At 38.7% G+C, this 19,284-nt stretch overlaps 1 protein-coding gene across 2 annotated transcripts in view; it reads left to right on the forward strand.

The window, feature by feature from the left end:
- The window catches only part of LOC133647036 (membrane-associated guanylate kinase, WW and PDZ domain-containing protein 2-like), a 227,141-nt gene that overhangs the window by 35,836 nt on the left and 172,021 nt on the right, over nucleotides 1–19,284 (forward strand). For both annotated transcript variants that reach the window (XM_062043086.1, XM_062043087.1), the window contains exon 2: nucleotides 6,262–6,378. In XM_062043086.1, the coding sequence (XP_061899070.1) occupies nucleotides 6,262–6,378 (117 nt within the window). The remainder of the gene's footprint in view (nucleotides 1–6,261; nucleotides 6,379–19,284) is intronic.

A 19,284-nucleotide genomic window follows, 5' to 3' on the forward strand; every position in this document is an offset into this window, starting at 1 on the left:
CACAATATATACATTATATATCAATATAAATCAATACCAATCGGGCCGCGGCCCGGTGGTTGGGGACCACTGCCATACGGCGATTCCATAAGAAAGTCGCCGTCTTTCACAGGAAGTTAGTAGGAGGTGTGAGTCGTCTGTCCTTTGTAGGTCACGCCACCTGCTGACGTGGCGTTTACCGCCAAAGGGGATCACCGCTTTACACAACTGCTGTGAGTGTGTGTGTGTGTGTGCGTGTGTGTGTGTGTGTGTGTGTGTGTGTGTGTGTGTGTGTGTGTGTGCGCGATGTCCTTCCTTTTAGCTTGATGAATCCATCACAACTAGCACAAAAAACCGTGCAACATCTCGTTGTCATGTCTTGTGAGACGTAAGAAGTAGTGACCTAATGATGCCGCACTGGACACTTCATTAGGCACACCAAATCCTGCTATTAGCACCCAAAGTAAGTCTTGTAACATCAGTGTTTTTCTACCTTTTTTGAGCCCAGGCACATTTTTTGCCTTGAAAAAATCCAGAGGCACACCACCAGCGGAAATCATTAAAAAACGAAACTCAGTTAACGGTAAAAAGTCGTCGTCGTTGCAATTGTTGGATATGACTTTAAAGCATAACCGAGCATGCATCACCATAGCTCTTGTCTCAAAGTACTGTCACCACCTGTCACATCACGCCCTGACTAATTTGGACTTTTTCAGTGTTTTCCTGTGTGTAGTGTTTTAGTTCCTATTTTGGTGGCTTTTTCTCTTTTTTTCTGTATTTTCCTGGAGCAGTTTCATGTCTTCCTTTGAGCGACATTTCCCGCATCTACTTTGTTTTAGCAAACAAGAATATTTCAGATGTTTTTATCCTTCTTTGTGGGGACATTGTTGATTGTCTTGTCATGTCATGTTCGGGTGTACATTTTGGACGCCGTCTTTGCTCCACAGTAAGTCTTTGCTGTCGTCCAGCATTCTGTTTTTGTTTACTTTGTAGCCAGTTTGTCATGTCTATGTGATCATGTTTTGTTTTAGTCATGTTCTGTTTTGTTTTTGGACTCTTTGTGCACTTTTGTTTGTTTTGTCACCATAGCAACCCATTAGTTTTCACTGATCATGTCACTGCTATTTAAGCCGGTCTGTTTCTGTTGTTCGTCCTGGCGACATCACTCTCTACACACCCTTATGATTCATGCCCTTTTCTCATCCAAGTAAGTTTTCATTATTCATGCCATAGTTTGCAAGTTTTGTTTCATGTCCATAGTTCTGCCTTTGTGCGAGTTTTTGTTTTTATAGCCAAGTTTTGTACTTCCGCGCCTTTTGTTTATTCCTTTTTTTTTTTAGTGTTAAAATTAAATATGTATTCACCTTCACGCCATGTCTGGTCCAAATCATTTGCACCACGGGAGAACAAACCACGCCATAGTCCAAGTCGTGACACAGTTCAGTTTTAGTTCCGTTCTGCATAGCCTTCCCTAAGCTTCAATGCCTTTTCTTAGCGGCACTCACCTTTTGTTTATTTTTGGTTTAAGCATTAGATACCTTCCGACACCTACAAAGCAATTAGCTACTCTGCTTCCACCTAGTGATATGGAAGAGTATTACACGGTTACTCTGCCGATCTCTAGACAGCACCGACAATCAACAACAACACAAAATTTGCAGATTATAATTACTGGTTTGTAAAAAATATTTTTAACCCAAATAGGTGAAATTAGATAATCTCCCACTGTTGTAATATATCTCATTTAAGTCCACATGTTTGTACTTAAACAGTCAAATCTGACAAAGTATTAAAAAACACACACATTTGGAATCGTACAGGAATTAATGTTAGTATTACCAGAACAAAAACTTTGTATAGCGAGAAAAAAAATCTGGATTTTATAAATATAAAGCCTTGAATAACGAGATGAGGCAATTCCTGAAGGAATTGCGTGTGAATGCTCCAATGCAGAAGTTGAAGTGAAATGCTGATAGAATGTAGTATGAATGTAAGAATAATGTTACAATGGTTTGAATGTTGAAGAGTTTGAATTTCCAGGAAAACCGGAATTTGGTTTGGAACTCAGGAAAGTGTTAGCTTGAATGTCCAGGATGAGTGGAATGTGTTGGTGTTGGAATGGTTTGAATAGGTTGAAAAATGTGGGAATTGTGCAACTTGGAAAAATGTCCCATTCATTTCAATGAGAACTTCCTGGAAGTTTTGAAATTTTGGGAGAAGCGGTATTTTTTTGGAAATAATTAGGAGTATAAATGTCCTGAATGAGCTGAATTGGTTGGTGTGGGAATTGTGGAACTTTGAAAAATGTCCCATTCTTCCCAAAATTTGAGAACTTCGGGAAAAGCGGGAATTTTTTTGGAAAATGGTAAAAAAAAATTGAATCATCTGAATGAGTTGAAATGGTTGGTGTTTAAATTTTTCAAATCGGTCAAGAAATGTTGAAGTAGTAACATGTTGAATTGAAATTGGAATTCCTGGAAACCCGGGAAATTTTCCAGTTTTAAAAAAAAAGGGTTTTTTTTGTCCAATTTAAGAGGAATGTTTTGACGGCAGAATGCTTGAAATACGTTGAAGAATATGGAAGTAGTTGTCGCCTGAAAAAAGGGTGGAAATAGAGCTTTGAAAAACCAGGAATTCTGGAAAATCCTGGAGAAAAAAATTCTACTTGGAAAAAGGGTAGTCTAAATTTCCAGGATGGTGGTATGTGTGCATGTAAGAATAGTTTGAATGTTGAATAGTTAGAATTTCCAGGAAAACTGGAATTTGGTTTGGAACTTGGGAAAGTGTTAGTTTGAATGTCCAGGATGAGTGGAATGTGTCGATGTAGGAATGGTTTGAATAGGTCGAAAAATATGTGAATTGTGCAACTTGGAAAAATGTCCAATTCACTTCAATGGTAACTTCAAAGGGAATTATGGGAAATCCGGGAATTTATTTTTTTTAGAATTGTTGAAATAGAGCACACAATTCCTGAACAGGCTGAATATTTTGAAGTTGGAACAGTTTGAATCAGATGAAAAATGTGGGAATTGTGCAACTTGGAAAAATGCCCCATTCATTTCAATGGGAACTTCCTGGAAATTTGGGAATTTTGGGAAAAGCTGGATTTTTTGGAAAATGATTAGGAGCATAAATGTCCTGAATGAGCTGAATTGGTTGGTGTTGGAATTGGTTAAATCGGTCAAGAAATGTTGAAGTAGTGACAGTTTTTTAATTGAGTAATTGTATTATGGAAGTCCTGGAATTTCGGGAAAACCGGGAATGTTTGTAGTTCTTAAACCAACTTGTTTTTTTGTCCTGACTAAGACATTTTTTTTTGACAGTGGAACGGTTGAAATAGGATGAAAAAAGGAAAAGGAGTAGTCAAACGAAAGAGGTTGGAAATAAGGTTAGAAAAAAACAGGAATTCCTGGAAATTTTTTGAACATGGAAAAATGGTTGTTTGAATGTCTAGGATGAGTTGAATGTGTTGAAGGTGTAATGGTTTGAATAGGTTAAAGAATGTGGAAATTTGAAAAATGGACAATTCATTTTGAATGGGGAAAATGAAAAAAAAGGAATTATGGGAAATCCGGGAATTTTTTTTAGAATTATTGAAATAGAGCACACAATTCCTGAAACGGCTGAATATTTTGAAGTTGGAACAGTTTGAATCAGATGAAAAATGTGGGAATTGTGCAACTTGGAAAAAATGCCCTATTCATTTCAATGGGAACTTCCTGGAAATTTGGGAATTTTGGGAGAAGCGGGATTTTTTTGGAAAAATTATTAGGAGCATGAATGTCCTGAATGAGCTGAATTGGTTGGTGTTGGAATTGTTTAAATCGGGCAAGAAATGTTGAAGTAGTAACAATTTTTAATCGAAAAATTGTGTTATGGAATTTCGGGAAAACCAGGAAATTTTCAAGTTCTTAAACCAACTTGTTTTTTTGTCCTGAGTAAGAGGAATGTTTTGATAGTGGAACGGTTGAAATGGGTTGAAAAATGTTGAAGGAGTCATCGCATTAAAAAAGGTTGGAAATAAGGTTTGAAAAAAAAACAGGATTTCCTGGAAATTTGTTGAACGTGGAAAAATGGTTGTTTGAATTTCCAGGATGAGTTCAATTTGTTGAAGGTGGAATGGTTTGAATCGGTTAAAAAATGTGGGAATTGTGGAAGTTTGAAAAAAAGGAAATTTCATTTTGAATGGGGAAAATGTCCCTAAAAATGGGAAATTCTAGGAAATTTGGGATTTTTTTTTTTTAGAATTGTTGAAGTAGAGCACACAATTCCTGAACAGGCTGAATATTTTACAGTTAACCGATGTGGCCCCAAATGTGGCCCCATTGTGGTCCCATTCTTGTCCCAAATGTGGTCCCAAAGTGGCCTCAATGTGGCCCCATTGTGGCTCCAATGTGGCTCCATCGTGGCCCCAATGTGGCCCCATCATGGTCCCAAAGGTGGCCCCAAATTTGGCCTCATTGTGGTCCCAATGTGGTCCCAATGTGGCCCCAAATGTGGTCCCAATGTGGCCCCAAATGTGGTCCCATTATGGTCCCAATGTGTCCCCATTGTGGTCCCAAATGTGGCCCCAAAGTGGCCTCAATGCGGCCCCATTGTGGCTCCAATGTGGCCCCAATGTGGCCCCATCATGGTCCCAAATGTGGCCCCAAATTTGGCCTCATTGTGGTCCCAATGTGGTCCCAAAGTGGCCTCAATGTGGCCCCATTGTGGCTCCAATGTGGCTCCATTGTGGCCCCAATGTGGCCCCATCATGGTCCCAAAGGTGGCCCCAAATTTGGCCTCATTGTGGTCCCAATGTGGCCCCAAATGTGGTCCCAATGTGGCCCCAAATGTTGTCCCATTATGGTCCCAATGTGTCCCAATTGTGGTCCCAAATGTGGCCCCAAAGTGGCCTCAATGCGGCCCCATTGTGGCTCCAATGTGGCCCCAATGTGGCCCCATCATGGTCCCAAATGTGGCCCCAAATTTGGCCTCATTGTGGTCCCAATGTGGCCCCAAAGTGGCCCCAATGTGGTCCCAATGTGGCCCCAATGTGGCCTCATTGTGGCACAAATGTGGTCCCATTGTGATCCCAAATGTGGCCCCAAATTTGGCCCCAATGTTGTCCCGAAGTGGCCTTAATATGGTCCCAATGTGGCCCCATTGTAGCTCCAATGTGGCCCCATTGTGGCCTCAATGTGTCACAAATGTGGCCCCAAATTCGGCTCTATTGTGGCCCCGATGTGGCACAAATGGGGCCCCATTGTGGTCCCAAATGCGGCCCCAAATTTGGCCTCAATGTGGTCCCAAAGTGGCCTTAATATGGTCCCTATGTGGTCCCAATGTGGCCTTAATGTGGCCCCATTGTGGCTCCAGTGTGGCCCCATTGTGGTCCCAATGTTGCCCCAAATCTGGCCACAAGGTGGTACCAAAGTGGCCCCAATATGGTCCCAATGTGGCCCCAATATGGCTCCAATGTGGCCCTGAAATGGCCTCAATGTGGCCCCATTGTGGTCCCAAATTTGGCCCCAATATGGCTCCAATGTGGCCCCGAAATGGCCACAATGTGGTCCCAAAGTGGTCCCAATGTGGCCCCAATATGGCTCCAATGTGGCCCCGAAATGGCCTCAATGTGGCACAATTGTGGCCTCATTGTGGTCCCAAATGTGACCCCAAATTTGGCCCCAAATTTGGCCCCAAATTGCCCCCAATATGGTCCCCAATGTGGCCCCATTGTGGCCCCAATGTGGTCCCAATGTTGCCCCAAATGTAGCCCCAAATGTGGACCCAAAGTGGCCCCAAATTTGGCCCCAAATTGCCCCCAATATGGTCCCCAATGTGGCCCCATTGTGGCCCCATTGTGGCCCCAATGTGGTCCCAATGTTGCCCCAAATGTGGACCCAAATGTGGACCCAAAGTGGTCCCAAATGTGGCCCCAAATGTATCCCCAATATGGCTCCAATGTGTCCCAGAAATGGCCCCAATGTGGCGCTGACGTCACTTGCATGTGCACTTTGATAAAGTGAAAACAAAGGAAGTTGACGGTGAGGAAGTGGCTACTACTACTATTACTACTACAAAATAAAATAAAAGTTACCTAATGTAATGTAATGTTAAAATGACCACACACCAGCAAAGACTGGATTTAGTTCTGAAAAAGTTCTGCCAAACCCTCCAATGCCTGCTTTTATTGCGGAGGTCAAGTGGTTCAGTATGTGGCCGCTGATCCGGCGTGCGGGTTTGATTCCCAGGCATGGCTGTGCGGTAGTGCCTCTAACCACGTCCCTGTGCTGTCTCCAGGGGGTGTGGTTGACAAGGACCTGCGCCACTACCTCAACCTGCGCTTCTCCAAAGGCTCGGTGGACCACGACCACCAGCAGATCATCCGAGACAACCTCTACCTGCGCACTGTTCCCTGTGAGTCCTCCATCTTCTCTCTTTCTCTCCCCTCAGGATGTTGCCCTCCTATTTTGGTTTTATTTTTCATTACACACCAGCGCCTTCTCTCGCCGCCTTCCATGCACATCGTCCGGCTGCTGCCTGAGGTTTCCACGGCAACCAGCCTCTTGTCTCCAGGCTTGTGTTGCAGTGACGCCCCAACCCCCTCCTTTACCACACACACACACACACACACACACACACACACACACACACACACACACACACACACACACACACACACACACGCACACACACACACACACATTTTTGTATTTGTTACCTTCTTGAGACCTGAGAAAAATGGCTCCCTCTTTAGGACCAGCCTTTCTAGATATATAAAGATGTGTATTTACAACATTAATAATATATACATACTATGCAAATATAAAAAAGCTTGTTGTGAAAAATGAGTTGGAATTTCACAAGAAAAAGGTCACAATTTCACAAGAAAAACGTAGAATGTTGTCAGTATTATAATAAAAGTCGTCATTTTACTCGACGCAAGTCAGAATTTTACAAGAAAAACGGAACATTTGTGCAATGTTATGATAAAAGTTGGAATTTTACTCAATAACAGTCGCAATTTTACAAGAAAAGCTTAACATTTTGGCAATTTTATGAAAAGAGTCGTCATTTTGCTCGACAAAAGTCACAATTTTATAAGAAAACTTTAAAATGTTGGCAATATTATAATAATAATCGGAATTCTACTTGGCAAAATGATGACAAAAGTCATCATTTTACTCAAAAAATGTCACTATTTTACAAGAACAACACAAAAATTGGCAATAGTGTGATAAAAGTCAGAATTGTATATGACTAATGTCACCATTTTGCATTAAAAAGTACTAATTTTACATAAAAAAGTAATAGTTTTACGAGAAAATATTGCAATATTACAGAAACAGAAAGAATATGAAAAATTGTTCCCAATTTTATACGGAAAAAGTCGACACATTGTGAGAAAAATATTATTTTTTGAATTTTTTGTTTGTAATTGTTTTTTAATCTTCCTTATTTACTGAAGTTATTAGAGTATGTCTCTATATACATATTTATTTATTTTTTGGGCCAAAGGGGGCGCATTTCTATTTCTTACACACCCCTGTTATTACAGATATTGGCCAAAGGGGGAGCACTTCAATTTTTTTTTTTACACACACTTGTTATTTCATATGTTGACCGTCAAATTTTTTTGGGACCACCCTCATTTTGATAGATTTCACCACCAGGGGGTGCAAATGAGACATTCTCTATTAGATGCAATGTTATTGGGACCATGATTTATGTCATCACTTGTTCACACCTCCTCATATGGAAGATACTTTTCCTTGTTGGTGTCTCAAGAAGGGTAGAAATACAAGAACACACACACGCACACACACACACACACACACACACACACACACACATTTTTGTATTTCTTACCTTTTTGAGACCTGAGAATAATGCCTACCTCTTAAGGACCAGCCTTTCTAGATATATAAAGATGTGTATTTACAACATTAATAATATATACATACTATGCAAATATAAAAAAGCTTGTTGTGAAAAATGAGTTGGAATTTCACAAGAAAAAGGTCACAATTTCACAAGAAAAACGTAGAATGTTGGCAGTATTATAATAAAAGTCGTCATTTTACTCAACGCAAGTCAGAATTTTACAAGAAAAACGGAACATTTGTGCAATATTATGATAAAAGTTGGAATTTTACTCAATAACAGTCGCAATTTTACAAGAAAAGGTTAACATTTTGGCAATTTTATTAAAAGAGTCGTAATTTTACAGTTTTATAAGAAAACTTTAAAATGTTGGCAATATTATAATAATAATCAGAATTTTATTTGGCAAAATTATGACACAAGTCATCATTTTACTCAAAAAATGTCACTATTTTACAAGAACAACACAAAAATTGGCAATATTGTGATAAAAGTCAGAATTTTGTATGACAAATGTCACCATTTTGCATTAAAAAGTAATAATTTTACATAAAAAGGTAATAGTTTTACGAGAAAATATTGCAATATTACAGAAACAGAAAGAATATGAAAAATTGTTCCCAATTTTATACGAAAAAAGTCGACACACTGAGAAAAATATTATTTTTTAAATTTTTTGTTTGTAATTCTTTTTTAATCTTCCTTATTTACTGAAGTTATTAGAGTATGTCTCTATATACATATTTATTTATTTTTTTGGCCAAAGGGGGCGCATTTCAATTTCTTACACACCCCTGTTATTACAGATATTGGCCAAAGGGGGAGCACTTCAATTTTATTTTTTTTACACACACCTGTTATTTCATATGTTGACAGTCAAATTTTTTGGGACCACCCTCATTTTGATAGATTTCCCCACCAGGGGGTGCAAATGAGACATTCTCTATTAGATGCAATGTTATTGGGACCATGATTTATGTCCTCACTTGTTCACACCTCCTCATATGGAAGATACTTTTCCTTGTTGATGTCTCAAGAAGGACAGAAATACAAGAACACACACACACACACACACACACACACACACACACACAAACACACATTTTTGTATTTGTTACCTTCTTGAGACCTGAGAATAATGCCTCCCTCTTTAGGACCAGCCTTTCTAGATATATGCAGATGTGTATTTACAACATTAATAATGTATACATACTATGCAAATATAAAAAAGCTTGTTGTGAAAAATGAGTTGGAATTTCACAAGAAAAAGGTCACAATTTCACAAGAAAAACGTAGAATGTTGGCAGTATTATAATAAAAGTCGTCATTTTACTCGACGCAAGTCAGAATTTTACAAGAAAAACGGAACATTTGTGCAATATTATGATAAAAGTTGGAATTTTACTCAATAACAGTCGCAATTTTACAAGAAAAGGTTAACATTTTGGCAATTTTATTAAAAGAGTCGTAATTTTGCAGTTTTATAAGAAAACTTTAAAATTTTGGCAATATTAGAATAATAATCTGAATTTTACTTGGCAAAATTATGACAAAAGTCATAATTTTACTCAAAAAATGTCAGTAATTTAACAAGAACAACACAAAAATTGTCAATATTGTGATACAAGTCAGAATTGTATATGACTAATGTCACCATTTTGCATTAAAAAGTAATAATTTTACGAGAAAATATTGCAATATTACAGAAACCGAAAGAATATGAGAAATTGTTCCCAATTTTATACGAAAAAAATCGACACATTGTGAGAAAAAGACTGATTTTAGTTAATAATTTTTTTGTTGTTGAATTTTTGGTTCGTAATTGTTTTTTAATCTTCCTTATTTACTTCGTTATTACAGTATGTCTATATACATTTTTTTTTTTTTTTTTAATTAATTTTGGCCAAAGGGGGCGCATTTCAATTTCTTACACACACCTGTTATTACAGATATTGGCCAAAGGGGGAGCACTTCAAAAAATTTTACACACACTTGTTATTTCATATGTTGGGCAGAGGGTGAGCGCTTCAAATGTTTTACACACACTTGTTATTTCATATGTTGGCCTTAGGGGGAGCACTTCAAATTTTTTTTTACACACACTTGTTATTTCATATGTTGACAGTCAAACTTTTTGGGGACCACCCTCATTTTGATAGATGTCACCACCAGGGCGTGCAAATGAGACATTCTCTATTAGATGCAATGTTATTGGGACCATGATTTATGTCCTCACTTGTTCACACCTCCTCATATGGAAGATACTTTGCCTTGTTGATGTCTCAAGAAGGACAGAAATACAAGAACACACACACACACATGCACACCCACACATTTTTGTATTTCTTACCTTTTTGAGACTTCCGAATAATGCCTCCCTCTTTAGGACCAGCCTTTCTAGATATATAAAGATGTGTATTTACAACATTAATAATATATACATACTATGCAAATATAAAAAAGCTTGTTGTGAAAAATGAGTTGGAATTTCACAAGAAAAAGGTCACAATTTCACAAGAAAAACGTAGAATGTTGGCAGTATTATAATAAAAGTCGTCATTTTACTCGACGCAAGTCAGAATTTTACAAGAAAAACGGAACATTTGTGCAATATTATGATAAAAGCTTGAATTTTACTCAATAACAGTCGAAATTTTACAAGAAAAGGTTAACATTTTGGCAATTTTATGAAAAGAGTCGTAATTTTACAGTTTTATAAGAAAACTTTAAAATTTTGGCAATATTAGAATAATAATCAGAATTTTATTTGGCAAAATTAAGACACAAGTCATCATTTTACTCAAAAATTTTCACTATTTTACAAGAACAACAAAAAAATTGGCAATATTGTGATAAAAGTCAGAATTGTATATGACAAATGTCACCATTTTGCATTAAAAGTAATAATTTTACGAGAAAATATTGCAATATTACAAAAACCGAAAGAATATGAGAAATTGTTCCCAACTTTATACGAAAAAAATCGACACATTGTGAGAAAAAGACTGATTTTAGTTAATAATTTTTTTGTTGTTGAATTTTTGGTTCGTAATTGTTTTTTAATCTTCCTTATTTACTTCAAGTTATTACAGTATGTCTATATACATGTTTGTTTTGTTTTTTTAATTAATTTTGGCCAAAGGGGGCGCATTTCAATTTCTTACACACACCTGTTATTACAGATATTGGCCAAAGGGGGAGCACTTCAAAAAAATTTACACACACTTGTTAATTCATATGTTGGCCTTAGGGGGAGCACTTCAATTTTTTTTTTACACACACTTGTTATTTCATATGTTGACAGTCAAATTTTTTGGGGACCACCCTCATTTTGATAGATGTCACCACCAGGGGGTGCAAATGAGACATTCTCTATTAGATGCAATGTTATTGGGACCATGATTTATGTCCTCACTTGTTCACACCTCCTCATATGGAAGATACTTTGCCTTCTTCATGTCTCAAGAAGGACAGAAATACAAGAACACACACACACACACACACACACACACACACACACACACACACACACACACACACACACACACACACACACACACACGCACGTCTCTCAGCTGGATCCATAATCTGCTCCTTGTACCTTTTAGACACCCGGAGGCTGCATTCATAGTCAGTGTTGGCGCCCCCTTTTGGAGGGCGGGTGACATTGCAGCAGCTCTCCTGCATGACTTTGCTGTCTTCTTTGTCCCATTATGAAATATTAAGGCGCTCCATCAAAGAGCTGTAAACACAACTGAAAGGTGGGCTTGTAAAAGTGGCGTACCACGTTTAGTACACTTTATTTGTTAGTGTACAACACCGTTTACAGTGCAAAGAACCATAAAACGTCTTATTTTACGACTGGTTAACGCGGACACTACATTAGGTACCCAATCGACGGAGATCCAGTACAGGGAGTGTGACAGATATCCTGTCTTTACAACCACATCAGAGGTTGGGATAGCCTACTGGGAGTCTTTTGATAAAGAAAAACCAACCAACTGTTCCTCCCCTACCTGTTTTCAGCGGGTAACGGAGGCTTGTGTGTGTGCGCTACTTCAATAATTCTTAAAAAAAATTCCAGGATTTCAGTTCAACTTCAGCATTCACACACAATTCCTTCAGCAATTGCCTCATCTATTTGTTGGAACCTCATCTCAGAATTGAAAATGTCTCCATTGTATCCAACTTAGTCTCTCTACCTTACTGAAAATGGAATTTCCTGTGGTTCTTCCTTCCATCTTTTCTGCATTTAACCCTTTCTTGTCGTTGGCGGTTGTATTGCGGGTTTAGGGCGGGCCTTAGCCAGTGATGCGAGTGCCGGGTGGGCGGGGTCGTTCGGGTTGGAAGAACTGCGACTTTTCAATTAAAGCAAAAGCTGCCTCAAGCTGTCCTCTCAGTGGGACGTGTCAGCGGAGCAATGGCATCCCATAATTATCACTCCAACAAAGCTCTTACAGGGTAATGGAAGATTAGAAAAAAAACACCTCCTGCTCTTCAATTTGATTTGTTCACTGAATATTTTAATTGGCTTTCCAAAGATGAAACGTGGCATGACTTCCTGGTAGGTGCGGCACGTCCTGCCTTTCAATTGCAATAGGAAGTGCGTTCACACTGAGAAGTACCAGGATGTTGTGTTCAATTAATGATATGACGGGATTATGTGGTGGGCCACCATAAATGACGTGGCGGACTACCTTAAATGAGTTGGCAGGCGAGTTTAAATGAAGTGGCGGGGTATATTTGAAATATGTGGTGAATCACATTAAATAATGTGGTGGGCTACTTTAAATGATGTGGTGGGTCACTTTAATTAATGTGGCGGGCCCTGATAAATGATGTGGCGGGCTACCTTAAATGAGTTGGCAGGTCAGGTTAAACGAAGTGGCGGGATACATTGAAATATGTGGCGGGATTATGTGGTGGGCCACATTAATTATCAGAGTGGGCAACTTTAAATGATGTGGCGGGCCACATTAAATAAGGTGGTGGGATTACATGGTTGGCCCCAATAAATGACATGGCAGGCTACCCTAAATTAAGTGGCAGTATACATTGAATTATGTGGTGGGCTATGTTAAATAATGTGGTGGGCCACAATAAATAATGGGTTGGGCTCCGTTAATGTGGTGGGCTACCTTAAATGAATTGGCGGGATACATTGAAATATGTGGCGGGATTATGTGGTCGGCCACCTTAATTATTGGAGTAGACTACTTTAAATGATGTGGCGGGGCCACATTAAATAATGTGGTGGGATTACGTGGTGGGCCCCGATAAATGATGTGGCAGGCTACCCTAAATGAAGTGGTGGTATACATTGAAATATGTGGTGGGCCACATTAATTATTGGCGTGGGCTACTTTAAATGATGTGGCGGGCCACATTAAATAATGTGGTGGGGTTACGTAGTGGGCCCCAATAAATGAAGTGGCAGGCTCCCCTAAATTAAGTGGCAGTATACATTGAATTATGTGGTGGGCTACGTTAAATAATGCGGCGGGCCAGAATAAATATTGTAGTGGGCCACATAACATAACACGGTGGGCCACTTTAAATAATGCGGTGGGCGACATTAAATAATGCGGTGGGCTACCTTCAATGAAGTGATGGGATACATTGAAATATGTGGCGGGATTACGTGGTGGGCCACCTTAATTATTTTAGTGGGCTACTTTAAATGACGTGGCGGGCCACTTTAAATAATGTGATGGGATTGCGTGGTGGGCCCCAATAAATGATGTGGCAGGCTCCCCTAAATTAAGTGGCGGTATACATTGAAATATGTGGTGGGCCACTTAATTATCGGCGTGGACTACTTTAAATGATGTGGCAGGCCACATTAAATAATGTGGTGGGATTACGTGGTGGGCCCCAATAAATGATGTGGCAGGCTCCCCTAAATTAAGTGGCAGTATACATTGAATTATGTGGTGGGCTATGTTAAAAAATGCGGAGGGCCACAATAAATATTGTAGTGGGCCACATATCATAACACGGTGGGCCACTTTAAATAATGCGGTGGGCTACCTTAAATGAAGTGATGGGATACATTGAAATATGTGGTGGGATTATGTGGTGGGCCACCTTAATTATTTTAGTGGGCTACTTTAAATGAGGTGGGATTACGTGGTGGGCCCCAATAAATGATGTGGCAGGCTACCCTAAAGGAAGTGGCGGTATACATTGAAATATGTGGTGGGCCACTTAATTATCGGCGTGGGCTACTTTAAATGATGTGGCAGGCCACATTAAATAATGTGGTGGGCCCCAATAAATGATGTGGCAGGCTCCCCTAAATTAAGTGGCAGTATACATTGAATTATGTGGTGGGCTACGTTAAAAAATGCGGAGGGCCAGAATAAATATTGAAGTGGGCTACATAACATAACACGGTGGGCCACTTTAAATAATGCGGTGGGTTACCTTAAATGAAGTGATGGGATACATTGAAATATGTGGCGGGATTACGTGGTGGGCCACATTAATTATCTTAGTGGGCTACTTTAAATGATGTGGCGGGCCCCATTAAATAATGTGGTGGGCCCCAATAAATGATGTGGCAGGCTCCCCTACATTAAGTGGCAGTATACATTGAATTATGTGGTGGGCTACGTTAAAAAATGCGAAGGGCCACAATAAATATTGTAGTGGGCTACACAACATAACACGGTGGGCCACAATAAATAAAGCGGTGGGCTACATTAAATAATGCGGTGGGCTACCTTAAATGAAGTGATGGGATACATTGAAATATGTGGCGGGATTATGTGGTGGGCCAGATTAATTATTTTGATGGGCTAAATTAAATGATGTGGCGGGCCACATTAAATAATGTGGTGGGATTATGTGGTGGGCCCCGATAAATTATGTGGCAGGCTACCCTAAATGAAGTGGCGGTATACATTGAAATATGTGGTGGGCCACATTAATTATTGGCGTGGACTACTTTAAATGATGTGGCAGGCCACATTAAATAACGTGGTGGGATTACGTGGTGGGCCCCAATAAATGAAGTGGCAGGCTCCCCTAAATTAAGTGGCAGTATACATTGAATTATGTGGTGGGCTACGTTGAATAATGTGGCGGGCCACAATAAATATTGTAGTGGGCCACATAGCATAACACGGTGGGCTACCTTAAATGAAGTGATGGGATACATTGAAATATGTGGTGGGCCACCTTAATTATTTTAGTGGGCTACTTTAAATGATGTGGCGGTCCACGTTAAATAATGTGGTGGGATTACGTGGTGGGCCCCAATAAATGATGTGACAGGCTACCCTAAATGAAGTGACAGTATACATTGAAATATGTGGCGGAATTATGTGGTGGGCTACGTTAAATAATGCGGAGGGCCACCTTAACTCAATTGACGGGATACATTGAAATATATGGCAGGATTATGTGGTAGGCCACAATACTAGTGTTGACAACCCTAGTATGCAGTGTGCGTCCAGTAGTACACACTTTAAAGTGCACTGAGTGAAGTACTCTGTAGTGTGACACACAGCCACAGTCACGTGACATGTCTGCAGGAGGCCAGCGGGCCACTTTGTAGTTTGTGGTTGGGAGCGTTGTCAGAGCAAAAAAAACAACAAGTCTGTTTTCCTCCCCGCGTCTGACCCACCACGCTGTCAGTGCCAGTCTGTCAGCCTGGCCAGCAGACGCCATTCTGCATCACAACATGCTGAAGGACGTGTGTGTGTGTGTGTGTGTGTGTGTGTGTGTGTGTGTGTGTGTGTGTGTGTGTGTGTGTGTGTGTGTGTGTGTGTGTGTGTGTGTGTGTTCTTGTATTTCTACCCTTCTTGAGACACCTTCCATATGAGGACATAAATCATGGTCCCAATAACATTGCATCTAATAGAGAGCCAAATACTAGAGTCCGTGAACATTGCTCCAAAGTCAGGATTTTTAGTTGTTGATTTAATGTGCATACAAAAGTAAACAATGACAGGTGCAAAGGCAGCAATATATGATAAAAGAAGACGGCAGCTAAAGAAGGACTTCCCTATTCATCCCCGGAAAAAGGGTTGGGTTGTCCAAAGTGCGGCACAGGGGCCATCTGTGGTCCCTGACTCCTTTGTCATCGGCCTTAAGCACGTTACAAAAAAATAAATAAATAGAGATCTCATTTGCACCCCCTGGTGGTGAAATCTATCAAAATGAGGGTGGTCCCAAAAAGGAGGGATTTTTCACATTGACTGTGTGTCGCTTTTAAAAGTGCTCCCCCTCTGGTCAACATATGAAATAACAAGTGCATGTAAGAAATTGAAATGCGCCCCATTTGGCCAAAATAAAAAAAAATAAAAAAATGTATATAAAGACATACTGTAATAACTTGAAGTAAATAATGAAGATTAAAAACCCAATTATAAACAAAAAATAAAATACAAAAATTATTAACTAAAAGCAGTCTTTTCTCACAATGCGTCGACTTTTTTCTAATAAAATTGGGTACAATTTCTCATATTCTTTCTGTTTCCCTAATATTGCAATATTTTCTCGTAAAAATTATTACTTTTTTTTATGTAAAATTATTACTTTTTAATGCAAAATGGTGACATTTGTCATATAAAATTCGGACTTGTGTCACAATATTGCCAACTTTTTTGTGGTTCTTGTAAAATAGTGAAATGTTTTGGGTTTTTAATTTTTAAATTCTGATTATTTGAAATGCGCCCCCTTTGGCCAAAATTTTAAAAAATAAAATAAAATAAAACATTTATATAGAGACATACTGTAATAACTTAAAGTAAATAATGAAGATTAAAAACCAATTACAAACAAAAAATAAAATAAAAAAATAATTAACTAAAATCAGTCTTTTCTCACAATGCGTCGACTTTTTTCTTATAAAATTGGGAACAATTTCCCATATTCTTTCTGTTTCTGTAATATTGCAATATTTTCTCGTAAAATTATTACTTTTTTTATGTGAAATTATTACTTTTTAATGCAAAATGGTGACGTTTGTCACATAAAATTCTGACTTGTATCACAATATTGCCAACTTTTTTGTGGTTCTTGTAAAATAGTGAAATGTTTTGGGTTTTTAATTTTTAAATTCTGATTATTTGAAATGCGCTCCCTTTGGCCAAAATAAAAAAATAAATAAATAAATAAAACATTTATATAGAGACATCATGTAATAACTTAAAGTAAATAATGAAGATTAAAAACCCAATTACAAACAAAAAAAATAAAAATAATAATAATTAACTAAAATCAGTCTTTTCTCACAATGTGTCGACTTTTTTCTTATAAAATTGGGAACAATTTTCCATATTCTTTCTGTTTCTGTAATATTGCAATATTTTCTCGTAAAATTATTACTTTTTTTTATGTGAAATTATTACTTTTTAATGCAAAATGGTGACATTTGTCACATAAAATTCTGACTTGTATCACAATTCTGCCCATTTTTTGTGGTTCTTGTGAAATGTTTTGGGTTTTTAATTTTTAAATTCTGATTATTTGAAATGCGCTCCCTTTGGCCAAAATTTAAAAAAATTAAATTAAATTAAATAAAACATTTATATAGAGACATACTGTAATAACTTAAAGTAAATAATGAAGATTAAAAACCCAATTACAAACAATAAAAATAATAATAATTAACTAAAATCAGTGTTTTTCTCACAATGCGTTGACTTTTTTCTTATAAAATTGGGAACAATTTGTCATATTCTTTCTGTTTTTGTAATATTGCAATATTTTCTGGTAAAATTATTACTTTTTTTATGTAAAATTATTACTTTTTAATGCAAAATGGTGACATTTGTCACATAAAATTCGGACTTTTATCACAATATTGCCCATTTTTTGTTGTTCTTGTAAAATAGTCACATTTTTTGAGTAAAATTATGTCTTATGTCATAATTTTGCAGAGCAAAATTCCGATTATTATTATAATATTGCTAAAATTTAAAGTTTTCTTATAAAATTGTGACTTTTGTCGAGTAAAATTACGACTCTTTTCATAAAATTGCCAACGTCCTAAGCTTTTCTTGTAAAATTCCAACTTTTATCATAATATTGCACAAATGTTCAGTTTTTCTTGTAAAATTTTGACTTGCGTTGAGTAAAATGACGACTTTTATTATAATACTGACAAAATTCCAAGTTTTTCTTGTGAAATTCCAACTCATTTTTCCACAACAAGCTTTTTTATATTTGCATAGTATGTATATATTATTAATGTTGTACATACACATCTTTATATATCTAGAAAGGCTGGTCCTAAAGAGGGAGGCATTTTTCTCACGTCTCAAGAAAGTAACAAACACAAGAGTGTGTGTGTGTGTGTGTGTGTGTGTGTGTGTGTGTGTGTGTGTGTGTGTGTGTGTGTGTGTGTGTGTGTGTGTGTGTGTGTGTGTGTGTGTGTGTGTGTGTGTGTGTGTGTGTGTGTGTGTGTGTGTGCGTGTGTGTGTGCGTGCACCTAAACTGGCTAGAAGGCTGGCAGGCTGAGATGAAGCGCTCCACAGTTGCATCACACACAACGCCCGGTTTTTTGCACGGTCTTGTAACAATTTTACCGTACCGTCTCTTTGGGTTTGTTTCTGTCTGCTTCTTTTCCTCAGGCGGCCACACGTAACACAGAGCTCCCCCTTCAAGTACACACGCCTAGAACACTTATAGGCACTGACCACAACATTAGGTACACCATCTAAGGAGAGACAACACAATGTCAAGCCTGATTTAGCCATTCCTTTACCACTTTTGAGGTGTGTTTGGGGGTCATTGTCCTGTTGGAACACCCGACTGCGCCCAAGACCCAACCTCCGGGCTGATGATTTGAGCTTGTCCTGAAGAATTTGGAGGTAATCCTCCTTTTTTCATTGTCCCATTTACTCTCTGTAAAGCAGCAGTTCCATTGGCAGCAAAAACAGGCCCAGAGCATAATACTACCACCACCATGCTTGACGGTAGACATGGTGTTCCTGGGATTAAAGGATTCACCTTTTCTCCTCCAAACATGTTGCTGGGTATTGTGGCCAAACAGCTCCATTTTCGTCTCATCTGACATCACATGGACAAAGATAAGACCTTCTGGAGGAAAGTTCTGTGGTCAGATAATACAGTTGGCTTCTCTTTCAAACCCCGCCCACCGCAACCGATGCACGGAGGGGGGCGGGGGGGTTGATGTGTGGGGGAGCAGGGTTGGGGGGAGGGCGGGGTTTGGTGGTAGCGGGGGTGTATAATGTAGCCCGGAAGAGTTAGGGCTGCCTGGGATTCTGGGTATTTGTTCTGTTGTGTTTATGTTGTGTTACGGTGCGGATGTTCTCCCGAAATGTGTTTGTCATTGTTGTTTGGTTTTGGTTCACAGTGTGGTGTAAATTAGTAAGAGTGTTAAAGTTGTTTTATACGGTCACCGTCCGTGTAACCTGTTTGGCTGTTGACCAAGTATGCCTTGCTGTCGCTTACGCGTGCAAGCAG

The sequence above is a fragment of the Entelurus aequoreus genome, linkage group LG03 (genome assembly GCF_033978785.1).
Source record: "Entelurus aequoreus isolate RoL-2023_Sb linkage group LG03, RoL_Eaeq_v1.1, whole genome shotgun sequence".
Classification (NCBI taxonomy): Eukaryota; Metazoa; Chordata; class Actinopteri; order Syngnathiformes; family Syngnathidae; genus Entelurus; species Entelurus aequoreus.